This window comes from Myotis daubentonii, chromosome 10, assembly GCF_963259705.1.
Source record: "Myotis daubentonii chromosome 10, mMyoDau2.1, whole genome shotgun sequence".
Classification (NCBI taxonomy): domain Eukaryota; kingdom Metazoa; phylum Chordata; class Mammalia; order Chiroptera; family Vespertilionidae; genus Myotis; species Myotis daubentonii.
This window is the reverse complement of record NC_081849.1, coordinates 6,719,242-6,738,396: the sequence shown is the minus strand read 5'-3', so window position 1 is coordinate 6,738,396 and position 19,155 is coordinate 6,719,242. Positions and strand designations below refer to the sequence as shown.

General features: G+C 49.1%; 1 protein-coding gene across 11 annotated transcripts in view; it reads right to left on the bottom strand.

Moving 5' to 3' along the window:
• PRKAG2 (protein kinase AMP-activated non-catalytic subunit gamma 2) overlaps nucleotides 1-19,155 on the bottom strand; it is a 226,692-nt gene that overhangs the window by 27,303 nt on the left and 180,234 nt on the right. For 6 of the 11 annotated variants that reach the window (XM_059711425.1, XM_059711423.1, XM_059711426.1 and 3 more), the window contains one exon: nucleotides 4,621-4,727. In XM_059711425.1, coding sequence (XP_059567408.1) covers nucleotides 4,621-4,727 — 107 coding nt within the window. The remainder of the gene's footprint in view (nucleotides 1-4,620; nucleotides 4,728-19,155) is intronic. The other 5 variants (XM_059711424.1, XM_059711432.1, XM_059711428.1 and 2 more) reach the window with 1 other exon arrangement.

Genomic DNA, 19,155 nt, shown 5'->3' with positions numbered 1-19,155 from the left:
GAGAAAAGAAGGAAGAAAGAAAACAGCAGGAGTGAAACCACTGAAGAAACTCTAGAGGACGGACTTGAGCGACATGTGTCAGGCTCCAGGGGCACATGGCGTGCTGGACGCGAGGAATGGAAACCACCACCACCACCACCAGGCACACAGTGTGAAATCCCAGAGAACCAGATGCAAACAGAAAACCCCAAAAGCTTCCGTGGGGGCGGGGACCAGAAGCACATACATAAAAGATGGAGATAAAAAAAAAAGAAACACAGCTTTCCCTTCAGTAGCACTGGCAGCTGGCGGTAATGGAAGGGTGCCTTCAAAATTCCCAATGAAAGTGACTCTGATTCTGGAATCCCATGCTTCCACAGTCCTAGCAGCCCGTGAGCTGAGCAGAAGGGCCATGCGTGCGTCCTCACCACCCCACAGTGCTCAGCACCAGTTTTATTGTTCTCTGGAGCACCGAGAGGCTATCCTTTCATCTACTTATGACTGGTCCTAAGAATGTCTTAGCTTGTTGGGAAATTTTCCTGGACATTGATTATTCTCAGCTACTTCTCCTGGGTTCAAGTCATTCGTTAATCAGATGACCTTACAGTAAAAGAATCCTATGGGGTCTGACACGTGCCTTAGCTGGGGGCCCGGGAGGCAGAACCTGGCCTGAACACAGTTTGTTGGGAACGTGATCCCAGGAGGAGGCGTGGAGGATGGAAGGGCTGAAATGGGCCGGCAGGTGGGCCAAGATGTGGGTGGGTGACCAGCCTGGCTACAGGTGTGGGCAGACTGACACTCATTACATTCGGATCTTCTCAGGGCGTCCATTCTGAGGGTGCAAGGGAGCGCTTATCACTGGCTTCTGTCCTCCGTTGGTTAAGGAAGCCAGAGGCGGCCGCGCTGGGCTGAGGCTGGTGGTGGATGGAGGAACAGGTGATGTGAAATGGCCCACAAGAGGCCCCGATACAACCAGACACTCAATCCAGGCTCAGGGAGATTTAATCAATATCCTCTTCAGGTCCAGATGAGCCGTTAATTCACTCACTGAGCTGCAAACTCCGCCTCTTATCCATCGGGACATCACGCAGGCCCTGCAGCTGCCAGCGGAACCCAGGCATGCCTGGCAGGGCCCACAAGGGTCACCTTCCGTGACCTTTGTTTCCTGTCAATGCATGACAGCTCCCTAGAGATGACTGCTTCTTCTATTTTTTGTTAATTATCCATTCAAACGTCTTACCGGGGACCGACCATTCTCCACAATTCCTCTGGCGTTGTAAGAGCTTGGCAGTCCGCCCTCATTATATTAGGACCTGACTCATCTGGGCCTGATTTAATGCAGACGGGGCCCTCCTGTGATCTCCACAGCGACCGCAGGCTTTCATTTCCTCTAATCACCATTTATTATACTCTTTCCACTCTGAAGATCATTTTCCTTGAAAATTAGGAAGTACACCAGGAGCTGAAGAGGGTCACCTCCTCCTTGTCACCACCTGCGGCCAGAATTTTGAGCAGGCCAGCCCTGCCCTTTCCTCCCAGCTTTTAACATATGCAAGCCCCTCCCCACCATGGATGATATCCAATCCCGACTGAGATCAGCCGGCAGCCCCGCCTGGTCATCCCTTCTTTGACTCACTTTGGACTCTATGTTCTTCGTCCTATATTTTTTACATTTTGTTCTAAAAACGTGGGCTTGGCAAACAGTCAATGATTTGGATCAGGGGTGGGCAAACTTTTTGACTTGAGGGCCACAATGGGTTCTTAAACTGGACCGGAGGGCCGGAACAAAAGCATGGATGGAGGGTTTGTGTGAACTAATATAAAGTCAAAGTAAACATCATTACATAAAAGGGTACGGTCTTTTTTTTTTTTTTTTTAGTTTTATTCATTTCAAACGGGCTGGATCCGGCCTGCGGGCCGTAGTTTGCCCACGGCTGATTTGGATACTTGCATGTTTCCCCTTTCATTGGCATAATTAACAATCACGTTAACCGGAATAATTTGAATAAGAAAATAAAGTAGTAATGGATTGTAACCTAATAGAAGCTATATATATATATATATGTATGTGTGCATGTATGTATCTCCACGCACCTATACTGCTATAAATGACTGAATAAATAAAGTGGGGGTGGAGGGGCAAATGCCTTGCAGAAAAATAGCACCTCACTCAGGCAGACATTCTGCCCTCAAGGAGGGGAAGTCCCCACCCTGAACACCCCCATTAAACTGCTCTGTGACTGCGTCCTCCCGAGGAAACTGTCCACTTGATCACCCGAGGGCCAACTGCAGCGGCATCTGGGCTGGTATCTCGGGGACTGGCCACTGTTGCCGGGACACACTGTCTCTCCAGGCCCCAAGCAGTCTGCGTGACCCTGCTCACTGGATCTGATGTGCAGGAAGCAACGACGCCTCAGATGCCTCACGAGACACCTGCCACCCAGAGGGGGAGGCGCTGGCCGGAGCGTCAGACGCCCTCTGGAAAGTCCGAGTGGCCGCTCTGCACATGGCCTGCGGGCCACCTATCTGGGCTTCTGGAAGCGACACGCACTGACCTGAGCGGCTGCTCCGACACATTTGCTCACACGCCCGCTGTTCTCAGAGGGACCAGAGCAGGAATACCCTCTGCAGCGAGTGCAGGCTCCTGGTCCACGTGGCCCATGACCAGCGGAGTCACAGCCAGGGACACGCACAAAGGAAGCCCCGTCAGGCACCAACAGGGGACCCACAGAGCAGATGCTAGGGATTTGGGGGGAAAATGGCGGAAACCCTGTCTTTTTCTGCAGATTATTTTTTTTTCCTTCTGAGAAATGGTTCCTGGCTTCCTACTGGGCCCTGGTAGAGACCGAACAACGAATGAGGAAAGGCCAAGTGACCATGCAGCCTGAGTGTCCCCATAAACGGGGTGTTATCCAACCCGTCCGGCCATAGCTGGCCATGGTCAGGTGCCCAAAGAGTGAGGGGCACAGGCCCGGAGAGTGAGGGGCACAGGCCCGGAGAGTGAGGGGCTGCCCAGCCACGCCTCCTGCTCCTGCGCTGGTGCCAGCTGCGTCACCTCCTGCCCCGTCCACCGCAGAGCCTGGGTGGGAGGGGCTCCTGGGAACGCTGGTCTACGGACGTTCCTCACGGCAGGCTGGCCCTGCATTGTTCATGTATTACTCACTTTGGCTAAATTCTAAATTCAGGAGAAAGATCGTTTCCTGGTGAGGGGGAAGCTGAGTGAGAGCACGCAGGCCGTGGTGGCTGTCATTCTTCTGGTGGCGGGAAGCCAGCGGTCAGGACCCGGGTCCTTGGAGAAGTGAGCCTTTGGGGGTGGCAGCGGGTGAGCCGGGCTGACCCAGCAGTTCTGCTGGGGAATCAGACTTTCTAGTTCTTTGACTCCTGAAATCTGTAGTTACAGCGGTAGAGACCACACCTCTAGAGCTGCTGTCCCTTATGCTCCTACTCTAACAGTGTTTGCAGCGTCCTTCTCCCCTTCGGGGTCTAGAGGGTCCTTAAAGGGTCCCTGGTAAGTGAATTTAGCAAAACTGTAAGATATAAATCAGGTCAATTTACAAAAATCAGTTGTATTTCGAGATGCTAATCAAAACCAGCTGGGACATAAAACGCAAGGAGAACAAGGCCGTTTTCACATTCCTGAGAAGGAATGCAGGCAGGTGGCCCCAGGAGCCCAGGTGTCCTCTGAAGAAGACCTGGGGCGGGTGGGCTGCTGGAGCGACACAGACCAGGCTGGGGCGGGCGGGGCGCCGTCCCAGAGCACAGGCAGAGCGGGCAGAGCCTGGGCGCACCCCGCCCAGGACAGCGAGGACACCTGGCCCTCACCCTTGGCCTGCTGCCTCGCGTCAGTGCAGCGCCCTCCTGGGGCCTCTGTCTGAGATCTGACCCGCAGGCTTCCGCCTTCCCAGGCTCCCCCCTTCCCAGGCTCCCCAGCCCGTAGGGACTCTCCTGGGAAGGACCCTAATAAAGTGCGATTCCCAGGAATTTCTGGCTCTGCCGCTATTTCTGGGGAGAACACAACCGAAGAGAATCCTCCTCGGCAAAGATGCGTGTCATAGGCTGCCAAACGCAGACATGCACGTACGGGGGCATTTGCTATTACACTGACTGTCTTAGTTAGCACTTTTCCATAGTCATATTGGTAAAAAATGAGCTGTAAAAACACAGTTTTAATACCAAAAAGGGCAGGTTTAAATTTTCTGCTAAAAGAGATCAATAAAGTTCTCTCAGAAGATTACCCACCACAGTATTTTTTTTCCTTTTTCACCAGTGTTATTTCCAATTAATTTGTGACATATTCTACTAAATAAAAAATAAAACACCTGACACACTGAGGGAGGCGTGCACCCCACACAGACTGCGGTCCAGACCCCATCCTCGCCCACTCTGTGGGCCAGGATCTTACATTCTAGAATCTGTGGTTTCGGTTGGTGACTTAAGCTCTTCCACTCAGAACTGGCGTTTCCTTCTCCGCACGTTCCCCATGAGGCTGCCGTGACGATGAGGAACCCAGAGAGAACCTCGGCGCAGCGCCGGAGCGTGGTGAGGCCCCAGTACGTGTCTGCGGGTATTTTCGGACTGAGATGACCTCACAAGGTAGCCATCCCCATAGCACGCTAACAACTGCAAGCCGGGCACACTTACTTGTAATGTAGTATCAAAGACAACGAGCTTTGAACTGGTTGGGACGATGTCGTAACACTTGTGTGACCTCATGAATCGCATGTAAACGCCACTTTCCGAGTCTTCTGCTAAGAAGGAACGAAAAAGAAAGGCAAATATCAGTAACAATAAAGAACTCCCTCGAAGGGACGCAGAGTACGTATGGAAAACCTACTGCTGATGGACTTCATGGGAAATATGGATCGTTTTCCCTGTGAGAGTGAGGAGAAGACCTGGGTGTTCACTCCGCTGACGCAACGCCGGGCTGGAGGGCCTCGCTGGCGCCCGAAGGCCAGAAAAAACACGAAGCGCACAGATTGAAAAGGAAAAAGCAAAACTGTTTTTATTTGCAGTCGATATGATATTCTACAGAGAAAATACCAAAGACTACAAAAAAGTTTCCAGATCTTTAATCAACAGAGTTCAGCAAAGTCACAGAAGGCAGCGTTAATAAACAAAGAACACGCTATCGTATTTCTACATACTGGCAGTGAACAACTGAAAATTAATTTCATTTCACAGGAGGGTACCACTTATGAAAATACCATATGGGAGTATGGACCCACACAAAGCACACTGAAAACGGTAACCACGTGGACAAATGCACGTCTTTCTTATTTAGTCTCTGTAAACCCACTGTACGCCCTAAACTTCTACAGACGCAAGCGGGGGCTTCCCCACACGCCACGCGCGCCTATAGCTGCAAACCTCGCGTACCAACTCTGGTCGCCCAACTTTAAAATCAGACTTGCTAGTGACATCTCTGGGTTTGTAAAGAAAATTCGCAAATATTCCAGCGCATATGGAAGGAATGGGGATGGTTTCCGTTTTGGACGCATGGCAGTTAACTGGTAAAAGTTAGTTGACAATTGACAAAAGGGACAACAGTGTGTTGTGGGGGTTTACGGCATATTTATTAGGTAAGAGAGTGGCCCCACCACCCGACCAATGATACAGAAATCCAGGCAGCATCCTCGTCATATCGCCTCCTTCGCCTTCACCAATTTATCACCCAAACCTATCTATCCATCTCTCTCTCTCTCTCTCTCTCTGAAATCCTCACCTGAGGATATTTTTCCATTGATTTTTAGAGAGAGTGAAAGAGAGAGGGAAAGACAGAGAGAAACATCGATGTGAGAGAAACACATTGATTGGTTGCCTCCTCCACGGTCCCTGACCAGGGTCCGGGCTGGGGAGGAACCTGCAACCCAACCAAGGTACGTGCCCTTGATAGGAATCAAACCCAGGACCCTTTGGTCCATAGGCTGATGCTCGATCCACTGAGCCAAACCGGCCAGGGCTGTCACCCGGTGCTCCCTTAAACCCACCTGTCTCCCTCTACCTCCATGGCCACTGCCCTCAATCTGACATAAATACCCTGACTTCCTAACTGGTCTCTGCTTTCCATCTTGCTCCTTTTCCAGCTGTCCACGTGGCATCCAGAATGGTTTTGTCAGACGCAAATCTAACTACGTCAGCCCTCTGCTGAGAACGCAATGGCTCTCGAGGACTTTAGAGAAAAGAATTCCGACGCAGCCTAGGAGGCTCGGCCCGGACAGGCCCGGCCCCCACCCTGCAGGACTTCCTCCAGCCACCATGCCTTCCCTCAGTCCCTCCTCAGTGTCACGCCCTCTGCTTCTGCAGGGGCTTTGGCGGCTGGGTCCTCGGCCTGGAACACTTTCCCATCTCTTCTCAGCCCAGTTAACTCCTCCTTCACTACCCTCAGCCCATGGACATGACGGAGAAATTGTGGAGCCAGGATTTGAACCCAGATGCCTCTTGATTCCAAAGCTGTGCTCTTCTCGAGGATGACGGCCCTCCTGCCCGGCCTGCAGTCACCTAACTCCCAGCCTGTCTCCATGGCTCAGCTCGGTGGGCATCTCCAGGACTCTGGGACGCTCTACGCAGCCCACCGCGACCCGTGCAGTGTGGGAAGACGTAGATGACCACATAAAACTAACCAAAGTCCTGCTGTGGAAGGACCCTTGATGTTCTTACATTTCTACCGGGGGGTGGGGGGGGGGGAACAGTGTGTACTGACTGCCAACTCCATGATCAGCTGGTGAGCCTCTGCCAAGCCTGTGTTCAGTTCTGACCTCTCTTCCGGGCACTTTAATCCTAACGCATCATCCCATCAGCCCCTGGACAGCCCCTCATCTGTCTCCCCTCCTGCTCGTGCACCGCGTCCCACGTCTTGGTCCGGCCCAGGTGCCTCAGTGACCCGGCTCCCCTGTAACCTGTTTCCCACGCCCTGTGCTCAGGTCCAGGCAAACAGCTCCCTACCGGGTCCTCTACTGTCCTTAATCTCACTTGCTTGAATTCAATCTGCTTTAACGTAAATATCCTTCTTTGCCTTTTAGTCTCCAATTTCAACCCAACCTCAGACGCCGTCTATGTGCTCACTATGGAACAAGCATCTTCGCACTGTAATACCAGACGTTACATTGAATTACCTTGTTGAATTTATGTAACAACCTTGAGGGCGATGCCTTCCTTTCTTCACTTTCACATGAGCACACTGAGGCTCACAGAAGCGAAGTAACTGGCCCGAAGTCGGACAGTTAGGAAGTGAGCACAGTGGGACTTCAACCGGTCCAAGACTGGAGGCTAAGCGGCTGCATCTGCTCGTGGCCGGGCGTGGCCGGGTGTGGCCGGCAGATACCTGTGGGGCACTGCTGTCTGCCAGGCACTGTCCCTGCTGTTGGGAACAAAGATGAACATGGCAGACACGGTCCCTGCCCTCTCAGCTCACATGCTGGCAGAGAGGGAGGGCGCCTGGTGCCTGGACATGAGCAAAGGGTCACATGGGCTCACACAGGTGGTGAGCATCCTGAGCCAGTGGGTGAGGAATGAGGTGGGCAATGGCCTCCTCCTCTGAATGTACAGCATCCTCTATGCACTTCACACCAGTCAGCACTGTATGTCTCGTTCACGGTGACTGTAAGCTCTAATCGTCTTTCCTTTCCTGGATACTTTGAATGATGGGGATCTTACTCATCTAGCACATTAATTCAGTCAATAACTATTTATTGCACAGGATCTTAGTGTGGGTTCTCCCGAAGCTGACCCTGAGCACAGGGGAAGTGAGCCGGGGAAGGAAACAGTCAGAATAGGGTGTGTCAGTAAGCAGGCGGCAGCTCTGTGCAGGGAGGGTCGAGGCTGCGGGAGACCTGTCAGTCGGACTGTGCACAGGCTTCAGGCTGTCTTGTTGTAAGAATCACTCCTGCCTGCTTTGGTTAGGAGGCTGCCAAGGAATGCCCCGGGCAGAGATAATGAAATAGGAGAACTTGGATGCAGGCAAGGCCTTGCTACCAACACTTCTGCTGTGCTAGAGGCCAGGGTCCCCTCTGGCTGATGCCCAAATGGAGGAGAGACATCAACCGTCACAACAGCATTGCGGGCACGACCCAGGGCAAATGTGGGATTTATGAATGAACTAGAGGCCCGGTGCACAAATTCGTGCATGGGTGGGGTCCTGCCGGCTGCCCTGATGGGGGCTGGTTGGGACTGGGCCAACGGTGGGGAAGGGACACGGGAGGTTGGCTGATCAGGGCCTCGATCGGGCTGGCTGGCCACTGCAGTACATGTCCTAGCGACTGGTCATTCCATCATTCTGGTCGCTTGGCTTTAATATATATAGATGAGAGTGGCAGTTGGAAAATGGACGATGAAGTTAAGTCTGTGTGTTCCCATGTTCCCCGGAACACGGATCTATGGGAAAACAGGAGTATTGCATGGGGAAGAACTGAAGCACAGACGCTCTCAGAACAGCTGCACAGGCAGTTCTGACCGTCCCTGCACGCTGTGCCCCCCTCGCCAAGAACACGACTGCTCTGCTGTGACACATGCCGTTTCCTTGCCAGCAGCTCAGTGGGGATTGTGCAGACAGTCAAGCATCCTCTCAGCTAATATGTAAGTTACACGTTGCCGGCCACACCCACACTCCTGAGTTCAAATGAATGAGATCCAGAGGAAAACTAACATAATAAAACGTAATAATCCATCACCCAGAAAGGAAACCTTACAAGATGTTTTGTTCACTAACTGAATCACGCCCTTTCATAAAAGGAGCACACCTATTATAGATGATACTATCTCAATATGAATATCTGAGATAAAATCTTACAATACTATAAAAAGGAATACTCAAACTTTTAATATTTTAAACTCTAAGTTTAGCGTCAAACAAATTTTTAAGGTACATTTTAACTCCTGTTGATTTTTGAAAAATATTTAAATGAACATTTTATTTTAAACAACTTTAGATTTAGAGAAAAGCGGTGATAATGAATCGGTTCCTGGTATACCCCAACCCCTCAACCCCCCAACACCAGGTTCCCCCTGAAGTGAACCTCTGATATTACTGTGGCACATTTATCACAACTAACGGACAACACTGACACGTTATCATTAAAGTTCACACTTTGTTGGATTTCCTAATTTCCCTAATGCCCTTTATCGGATCCAGGATCCCAAACAGGAGGGCTCATTTAGTCACCAGCTCCTTGTTCCCCCAGATGGTCACAGCTGCCAGACCTTGTTTTGATGACCTTGACCGTTTAGAGGGGTATTGGGCACGTTGTCTGTAGCTTGGCTCTCATGATCTCAACCTTGGGGCTGTGTGCTGGGAGGAAGACTGCAGGTAGAACACCCCCTCATCCCACTACATCGAGGGTGCACCTGCTGTCAGCATGACTCTGGCTCACCTGGCTCAGGTAGAAGCTGTCTCCCCTGTACTCTCCCCCTCCTTCCACACTGCAGGAGCTTCTGTCTGTCTGCCTCAATGTGGACGCATGACGTTTACTCCATACTCTGAGCTATAACCCAGTCCTACGTGAGGACTGGTCGGAGGTGGTGCGCACGCTGGCAGGGCGCTCCCCTCCGCTGACGGGTGTGGGTGTAAGCGTGGAGCACAGTCCGAGTTCCTCCAAGTGTGCCCTGACTTTGACTTCTCCCACGTCCTCCCGGAACCCCCCGGCTTGTACCTGCAGCCTCCACGTCAGCAGGGACCTGCCGGGGGCTGGGCCTCTGGGTCCTCTGTATGTGCGTGTCCGCAGGAAGGGAGAGTGGTGTGGGAGTGGGGCTCCCCAAGTTCTGTCCTGAGCATCCACCAGCCCCCCAACAGCGAGAGTCAGGTCTCCTCCATCACTGACGTCTTACGTTTGTTACAACTAATGAACCGATAAAATAACAGTGGACTAATTATTAACAGAAATCCATTCGTGACTCAGATTTCCTTAGTTTTTAACTCCCCAGGACAGCACATAGCGTTCAGCTGCGTCTCCCGAACAGCTCCTGTGGCTGTGACGGCCTCGCAGACCTTCCCTGTGTGGCGGCCGGGGTCCTTCTGAAGAGGGCTGGGCGGGTCCTGGGAGGACGCCCCTCGCCCATGGCTGATGTTTTCTCAGGATTAGCTGGGGTTCTGGGGCTCGAGGAGGTTGTACAATACTTTTCTTAAATGTAGAAAGCTTGACTCAACAAGGCAAAAGCAAAATGTTAAATATGTAAAACAAATTACAACAAAATTTTGGTTCTCAGTATGAACAGATTGTCATTAATGTAATAAAACAACATCAATAACAAAAGCGTCAGCATTTAAGTCAGGAAAAGAAGGCAAAATGCTCTAAAATGTCATTGCTTCTCCACACAGTACAGCGTTCTGGCGTTCGGTGGCTTTGTCTGTGTGACTTACGTTATGATGAAGCCCTTGTTGAGTCAAGGCTGAGGGCACACACACTCACTTGAAGGGAAAAATACACAGAAACAGTGAAAACTAGAGTGATCTGGAGTTCAACCAAAAAGAAAAAACAACAAAACCTTTCAACAATAACAGGTTGTTTGGAATGCATTATAAAATTCCTGAGCAGGCACGAAGTTCACATTCTCATTATTCAGCAGGTAACTGGGGTTAAGATAGTATCACAACGTTCCATTCTTTTGTTATTTTATAGCTCACTGGGTAGAAGCATAATTACAGGGTATTCTATTGGCACCTGAGTTACTGGTCTACCAGGGGAGGCTGTTTGTGGAATGACATGAAATCTCACTACCCTTCCAATAACAATATGCTAACCCAACATCATTGTTCAAGGGAGCTGCTAAAGAATGCCTTTGGGAAGTAGAAAATATGTGGTAAAGTGTTTAATTTGCAAAGGTTAACAAAACAACTTGAAAATGCCACACCAAAGTTTAAATGCAAGCGATTAATACACATTTTTCTTTCTAAAAGATCTGACTACATACCACCCTTGGCTCAATAATTCCTGACAGATCCCACTACTACACCCCCAAAGCCCCCCCACCCCGCCACACACACACACACACACACACACACACTCACACACACACACACACACACACACTCATCATTTCATGTTTCTAGGAATCGAACTGTAACCCATCACACCCCCTAGGAACCTCAACGTCGATACTTCCTTTGGGAATGTGACCCTTGTTCCTGTATCTGCTGTGTGCCTGCTGGCCTCTCCTCGAGAACAGCGCCTCCCCATCCCACTTGCCTTTCTGTCGTGGGTTAAAGAGCTATCTCCTCCTGGCATGTCGGAAGGAGACCTTATTTGGAATAAAGGTCTCTGATAATTAAAGTAAGGATCTTGAGATGAGATCATCTTGGACTAGGCTGGGCCCTCGATCCAATGACCAAAGAGAGAAGAGGAGAACGCACAGACAGACCCAGAGGAAATGGCCCTGGGAAGATGGAAGCAGAGATCAGAGTGATGCAGCCACAAGCCAAGGACACCAGGAGCTATGGGCAACCACAAAAGCCGAGAGAGGCCTGGGCAGAGTTCTTCCTGAGGGCCTCCAGAGGATGTGCAACGGTGGCCTCAGGAAATGACTACACCCTCAAAGTTCAGCTCAAAGGCCCACAAGACCTTCCTGAAGACCCTCAAGTCTCAAGGAATTGCCCCAGTTTTGACATTTCCACTAGAGCTTTGTGAACCACTCACGTTTGGAGTCGTCTGCCTTGTACTAACATCGGGTCTTCCTTTAGACCGCAGCTTTCCGAGGCAGTGGCCGGGCAACCAGCACGGTCCTCCTGGGTGCCAACCCAGCCCCAGGCCTGCTGACCTGCACGTCACTGGCAGACACACTAGTAAATGCAGACGACCAAGTATGAGTCCGAGATTCCTGTATTACATTTCTCACCTCAGAGGGAAAATCAATGTACAGGCGTTCAAAAGAATGCTAGTGGTTCTAGATTTAATGATCAGTAAAGAGGCTTTATTTATAGACCTTTGTAAGATTGCAGGATTGGAAAGGGATGTTTTAGTCACAGAAATAATGCATCTATGGAAATGCACCATCATTTTTTGTTAAAGCAAAACAGCATCGATCTAAAGCTTTAACAGTATCTGCAGGAATATTTTATATTGAAGCTTTTTTCTATTGGACAAAAACATGTAATTAAATTGAATTAAACTACTGAAGACCTTAAAATGTTCACACTATTGTAAACATATTTTAAAAACCTGAAAATACAGCAAAACAACTTTACAGTCATAAATGGCTTTTTCTCAAAACCATGTACACTGAATTTTAATTTAAAATCTGTAAAAAAATGTGTCCTAAGATGGTGTGGTTCTGTATGAAAAGGAACAGAACAGACTGCCACCAACCATTTGGTCATCTGAGGAAAGCGAGACCGAGGGAGGGGACAGAGAGGACGAGAGCAGGAGGAGGGGCCGGTGCGCCCGCCGGCTGCCAGTGCCCACAGGACTCAGAGGGACACGCTCCCCCGAGGGAGGGGACAGGAAACAGCATCGCTGGGTTCAATAAACCTGACTCTGTAATGACGCCGCCTTCGGCAGCACAGGGATTTAATTCTGCTCTCTCTGGGCAAGCGCCCCAGTGAACTCGGACCCCGGAGATTTCAAGTCAAAGAGCATAATTAAAGCCTCTGAGTACAGAACAGTAAGTAGCTGCTCACTTTGCTCAGCTCCTGCTGCTGTGAAACGGCGGCTAGCCACAGGGCTTAATTTCATTAAAAAAAATTTTTTTAGGGTTTAATTTTAAAATAATTTTTTTTAAAGATTATCAATAATGTTAGTTATTTTTAAAATGATCTTTCATACTTTATTCCATATTTAGGAACACAATTTTACAATTGCATATAGTATCTTTTCTTTTAGAAAACCATTTTAAACAGTTGAGCAAGAAATAGGCAAAAAAGAGGACCATGGACCCTGGACGGTGTGGATCAGGGGTTAGAGCACAGGCCTGCACCCTGAAGGGTTGTGGGTTTGATTCCTGGTCAAGGGCACGTACCTGGGTGTCAGGTTTGCTCCCCACCCAGTCGGTGTGCCTGTGGGAGGCAACCAGTCAATGTGTCTCTCTCACATCAATGTTTCTCTATCCACTCCCTCCCTCCCTGTCTGAAAGGCAATGGAAAATATATCCTCAGGTGAGGATTAAAAAATAGAAATAAATAATAAATAAATAAATAAATAAATAAATAAATAAATAAATAAATAAGGGGGACATGGAAGTTGAAAGTATATGGAGAAGCCTGGTCAGTGTTGCTTAGTGGTTGAGTGTTGACCCATGAACCAGGAAATCACAGTTCAATGGGTTTCGGGCTCGTGCAGGAGGCAGCCGACCAATGATTCTCTCTCATCATTGATGTTTCTATCTCTCCCTCTCCCTTCCTCTCTGAAATCAATAACATTTTTTTAAAAAGTATATGGAAAAGATTAAACTCGTGTAAACTTTCCTCCAGTGCTGAGAAACATGAATATTCACAAAGTCAAGGCTTAACTGTAATTGAAAGGACTTACAAGGCAGCAGAATAATTAAAATGCTTTCGTTTCCCTTTCCACGCTTTTGCATTTGGTTTCAACTGTCCACTGAGGAGGAAAACGCGTATACTTTTCCAGATCAGGGGCAAAGAGGTAAGAGAAAAGAAGGAAAAGTGTAAGTAAGTAAAGGCACACATTCCCCAAGGAGGCACTTCAAGGAGCTGCAAGAGAGGCCCAAGCAGTGACCGTGAAATTACACGTGACTCCCAGCAGAGTTTTAAATGGCTTCGTGTGGAATTCTAGGGACCACACGACTGCAGCCTCCATCACAGCCCATGTCCCCTCTTTTTCAGGAAACAGACCCAAATACTGAGCTGCAACAACAAGGAGGACAAGGTCGGCTCACAGGGCTGAAGCTCCGAGCACCAGGCGGTCAGGAGAGTAGGACCCCCTGGGCAGACAGCGCCAGGAGCCACACTGCCCGGCCCCCAGGCAATGCGCCTGCAGCAACGGGAAGAAGCCGCCTGTCTCTCGAGCTGATGGCGGATTTCGTTACAGGAGCGTCCGCTGAATTTTATCCACTGCTGTTCCAGTATCACTGGGATGCCCAGAGGTCTCTCTCCTGCAATCGGCTGGCATGCCTTCCTTGCGGGGTTTCTTAACACCGAAGCCTTCTGGCGTTTCTCGGACAAACCTTGCTCGCTCAGACAGCATGGCTCACTGTGCTGATGCTCAGGTGGGCGTTCGACCCGTCTTCCAAACGGGTTACTCACTTGTCTTCTTCCCCGGGTGCTGGCATCTGACTTTGATGTCAGGATCAAGCTGGCCTCACACAATGAGCTGGGAAGCTGCTAGCCTTTCCTGTGCCCTAACACAATTCAAACAATGGAGGCATTAACTGTTCCTGGGCAAGCATGTCAGACTCAAAGGCTAACCCGGCCAAATAAACAAGGTTTAAGTTTATGTGGCCACCAAAAAACAAAAGCTTCAATTTCCAAAGAAATGTAGGTTTATTTTACAGAGACATGCTGAATATGAAGGGCTGAAATAAATGAGTCATCGTTAACATAAAATAGAACATCTTAATAAAAATTGGTATTTTGTCTTGGACATTAACCCTTTGCGGTCGTTTGTCTACTCTCGGCCACCAGAGCTTTCTTACCGTTCTGGTCGTATGTCTGCTCTCAGCCACCACAGCAAGGTACCATACGAATCTTAATTCTATTCATTCATGTATCAGTTCATAATTTCTCTGAAAGCTCTTAAGTGTCTAAGCGACCTTGTCACGAACCAAAACATTGCCCCGACAAATCGGAGATATCGAAACTCAATACAAACAAACGTGGTCGTTCCACACTCGCCATGCAAAACACCGTGGCGAGTCAGTCGCCTTTTGAGAGTGAAGAAATCGACAAGCTTCGGAGATACTTCGCAGAATTTCAAATAAAGCTTTACAAATTACGTTTAACTGTAATTAGGCATTCTAGGTTTTTAAGATATTTCAAAATAATACTCCAAAATGGGAAAAAGAAAGTTACCGAAAGAAGTGTACTGCGAATCTGAAAGTAACGATGAAGAGTTTTATTTTGGCACCTTGAATACTGATTCTGACGTAGAAAGTGATAACGTTTGTAGTGATTCTACTAGTAGTGACGTAGTTCCAAAAAACAATTAATAAATCTTGTTTATCCTTCATAATCTTGCATGTTATGTATCACTGCTCTTTTAATGGAAATTAATTCCGACCAGTACGACACCCCAAATTTAATATGACCGCAACGGGTTAACTTACCAGACACTGAATAACTGCACTAATAAGCGTCATGCAAGTAAACCTATTTTTCTTGTTCTCCGAAAGCGAAATATTTCCTGTTGTGCATACCAAACAAGTCAGTCCAAGACTAATGACGTGGCCATTGGCTGCTAAAATATTCGCTGCTAGTATTAGTGGAGAGAAATAGTGTGCCTGCGCGTAAGGGAAATGAATGCAATACGATGATAGTAATCAGTCATTAACAAACATTGTAGTTCGTTATTAATAATTATGTATAACAGGATATTGTAAAATTAAGTTACGAAATTTTTATTAAAATGTTTCTTATGTACCGTTATATTGGCTGGGCCACAAAAATATTTGTTGTGGGCCACACGCGACCTGTGGGCCTTGAGTTTGACATGCTTGCTGTAGGGTTTACAGAACTCACCACCGACAGGCGGAACTTCCATCAGGCCTCTTTGGCATGGGCAGAGGAAGGGTGAGGACTTTGGTAGATAAGCTTTATTGAGATATAGTCACATCCATACCATTCTCCCATTTCAAGTGTACAATTAATGACTTTTTAATTTCTTTTATGGTGTTTGATCAAAGGGATAATCAATTAACCAGGAAAAAACAAATTTATAACTTTATTCAAAAGTGGCAGAGAGATTTTTAAATTTATTGGTATAGTTTGATATGTACAGGTTTCTTTTAATGTTATTTTCGAAATCTCTGCATTTATAATTAAGAAGCCCCTCTTATTTCTAAGGGGCTTTTCCAAGAACTAGGCTTTTGTTTTTGTTCAGCGAGACTACATTCTATATTTGATTTCACTGACTGCTGTCAGTTCAGTAGGATTTTAGAAGGGAAGAGGGGTAAATGAATATATTCAGCAAACCATCCTGAATCACACAAATTCAGCCCAATGCAGTCAGTTGTCAGGTGATGCCACCAAGTCCCCACCATGCCCTGCAGTTTCCGATTCCGACAGGATATATCCTCCCTTGCTCAGACCGACACATCTCAGGTGACCAGAGCCTAAACCCAGGTCCACAAACACCTGCACATCTTGGGGCTTAGCAATTGATAAATCCTTCCGCTCTGGGCCTCTGGCTACCCCAAATGCAGCACGCCACGTCCCACAACATGAGGAAGCACCGTGAAGAATTATGATTTCAAATCAAAATATGATACAACGACGTGCAGAGTAAGATGCTGCAACAGGCGTTCGCTTTATAAGCCCGCAGGCCGCGGGCCCTCTCTTCAAGTGCGTCAGGTGGGAAGGAGCCAGCCTTCTCCACGGGGGCTCCGGGCATCGGGTGCCCAGGACGAGCGTAGAGGGAAGCGGGCAGATCTAGACCAAACCTGGATCAGAACTGCCATCACCTTCAGCGTGACCTTGAGCTTCATTTGTCAAGTGGGGATGACACCACCTTTCTCGCAGGAGACTCTGGACGGGCACAATATATTCACGCGGGAAAGTCTGGCCGTGTGGACACTGAACCCACCCCTGGATGGGCGGCTGTGGCTGGCCAGCGCACCCATGGTGACGCTGACTTCACACGTTTGCTGAGCCGCCTTTCCGGTCCTTTCTTCAGTCACTATCCCGGTCACATTCACGGCGAATACTCCGGGGCAGGTACTGCAGGGCACGCCATGCTCATGTTACTCGACCGACATAGAACCCTACCATCGAGGACTGTTATTATTCCCCGCTTCCACACGAAGAAGGTGCGGTTGGAAATCACTTGCCCGAGGTCTCACAGTTTTTAAGTAGAAGAAACAGGACTCCGACCTGAGTCTGACTCACGCCCTTAACAACAGTGGCTCTAACTACATCTGAGACTTAAAGGGGGGGCACACCCCAAAGCTGGAGTCAAGGCGAAAGTGAGAGCCAAACGGAGGTATAAACAGACACCGAGGATGTGGACGTGGGTGTTGCTGACAAGTCCTAATGGAATGAGTAAACACTGCATTTCAAGGAAAATATGGTCTATGATCTATAAGACGGCAGTTTCCTGATAGCCACCTGCCGTTAGTTACAAACGACCCAAGTATAACAACACGCATGAGTCACAACCTTCAGAAACAGCAGTGAGGTTAGGTAAGTGTAAGGACACAGGAAAGAGCTCAGAACGAGGCAGAAACAGCCAATTAAACAGATTTTTAAAAATGACCAAAATTTAACCCAAAGGCTCCCAAATGAGTTTCTTCCCCCAAAAGGTCCACCCCCCCCCCGCTTTATTACTGGAGGTATGTTACACTCTTTCCTCCTCACATCAGCACAAGTCGACCATAGAAGGGAGACCTAAGACTTTACCCAGATCACGTAAGCAGTCGTCACATTTCCGTGCCCTGTTCCCGCCTTTCCGTTGTCCCCTCCCTGGTGTAATAAATACATTCGGACTTCCTATTTACAGTGGGAGACACACAAGCCATAGTCCTTTCCTCCGTCCCTCCCCTGTGACCCTGCTCTGTGATAAGTACACAGTAACTAGGTGAATGGATGTCCTCTCATTGCCTCAAACAGAAAGGCCTTAATTATTATTGCTAGAGGCTTGGTGCACAAATTCGTGCATGGGTGAGGTCTGGATGGCCCATCCCGACCGGGGGCCAATCGGGCTAGGCCAGCCAGGGGGAGGGGATGCGGGAGATTGGCCGCCCGGCCTGCCCCCAGTTGGGGTGGGGTGGGGGCCAATCAGGGGCAGGTCTGGCAGGGGGGAAGGGCCATGGGTGGTTGGCTGGCCCCTCCCTCTGGTCGAACTCCTGGTTGAGGGGACAATTTGCATATTAGCCCTTTATTATATAGAATTACGTTTTGTTTATCCTCACCTGAGAATTTTTTCCATTGATTTTTAGAGAGAGTGGAATGGAGGGAGGGGAAGAGAGACAGAGAGAAACATTGATGTGAGAGAAACACGACTGGTTGCCCCCTGCATGGCCCCGACCAAGGCCGGGGGTTGAAACTGCAACCCAGTTACGTGCTCTTGACCGGGAATCAAACCAGACCTTCGGAGTGCAGGCGGATGCTCTACCACTCAGCCACACCGGCCAGGGCAGAAACGCCTTAATTCTTTATAAGAAAGAGCATGAAGCCTTTGAACTGCACTAAGTCTAAGAGGCAAAGGTAAAGTTAAAGCTCATATATGTGTATACACACACACTCTCTCCAAATATTTACTAAACATGAAGTCTCGCGCATCACAATGTCTTCGAGGCCTGGTAAATACGAAGTTCTCAGTCCCCATCCTCCCGGAGCTTACAATTCAATGGCAAAGGAACGTGGGTAAATGCATTCCTCCTTCACAACCCAGAGCCATTGTGAGGGCTCGTGAGACCACACGTGATGTCCTATCTGGGACTCTGGAAAGGCTTCCCAGGCACGTGACACAGGCTGAGATCTGGTGGCGGGAGGAGAGGGAAGAACACTCCAGGGAGAGGGAACAGCCTGTGTGAGGTGCAGATGGCACAGAGGAACACGGCAGTTAGAGGAACTTAAAGACAAGGAGAGCTGGAGGGACATGCAAGGGGGAGACAGGTACCCAATGAGGCGGGGGTGGGGGGAGCAGCTACATGAGGAAACAGCAGGAGAGACGTGGGCGGGGGGAGCAGGTACATGAGGGAACAGCAGGAGAGACGTGGGCTCCAGCAAAGGAAAATCACATGGACACAGGTGATTAGGTAAACGCTTGTTTTTTTTTTCCAAATATATTTTATTGATTTTTTACAGAGAGGAAGGGAGAGGGATAGAGAGTTAGAAACATCGATGAGAGAGAAACATCGATCAGCTGCCTCCTGCACACCCCCTACTGGGGATGTGCCCGCAACCAAGGTACATGCCCTTGACCGGAATCAAACCTGGGACCCTTCAGTCCGCAGGCCGATGCTCTATCCAGTGAGCCAAACCAACTAGGACTGACTAGGTAAATGTTTTTTAAAAATATCTCTAAGGCCAGGCCAGTGTGGCTCAGGTGGTTGGGCATCGTCCCATGTCCTGAAGGGTTA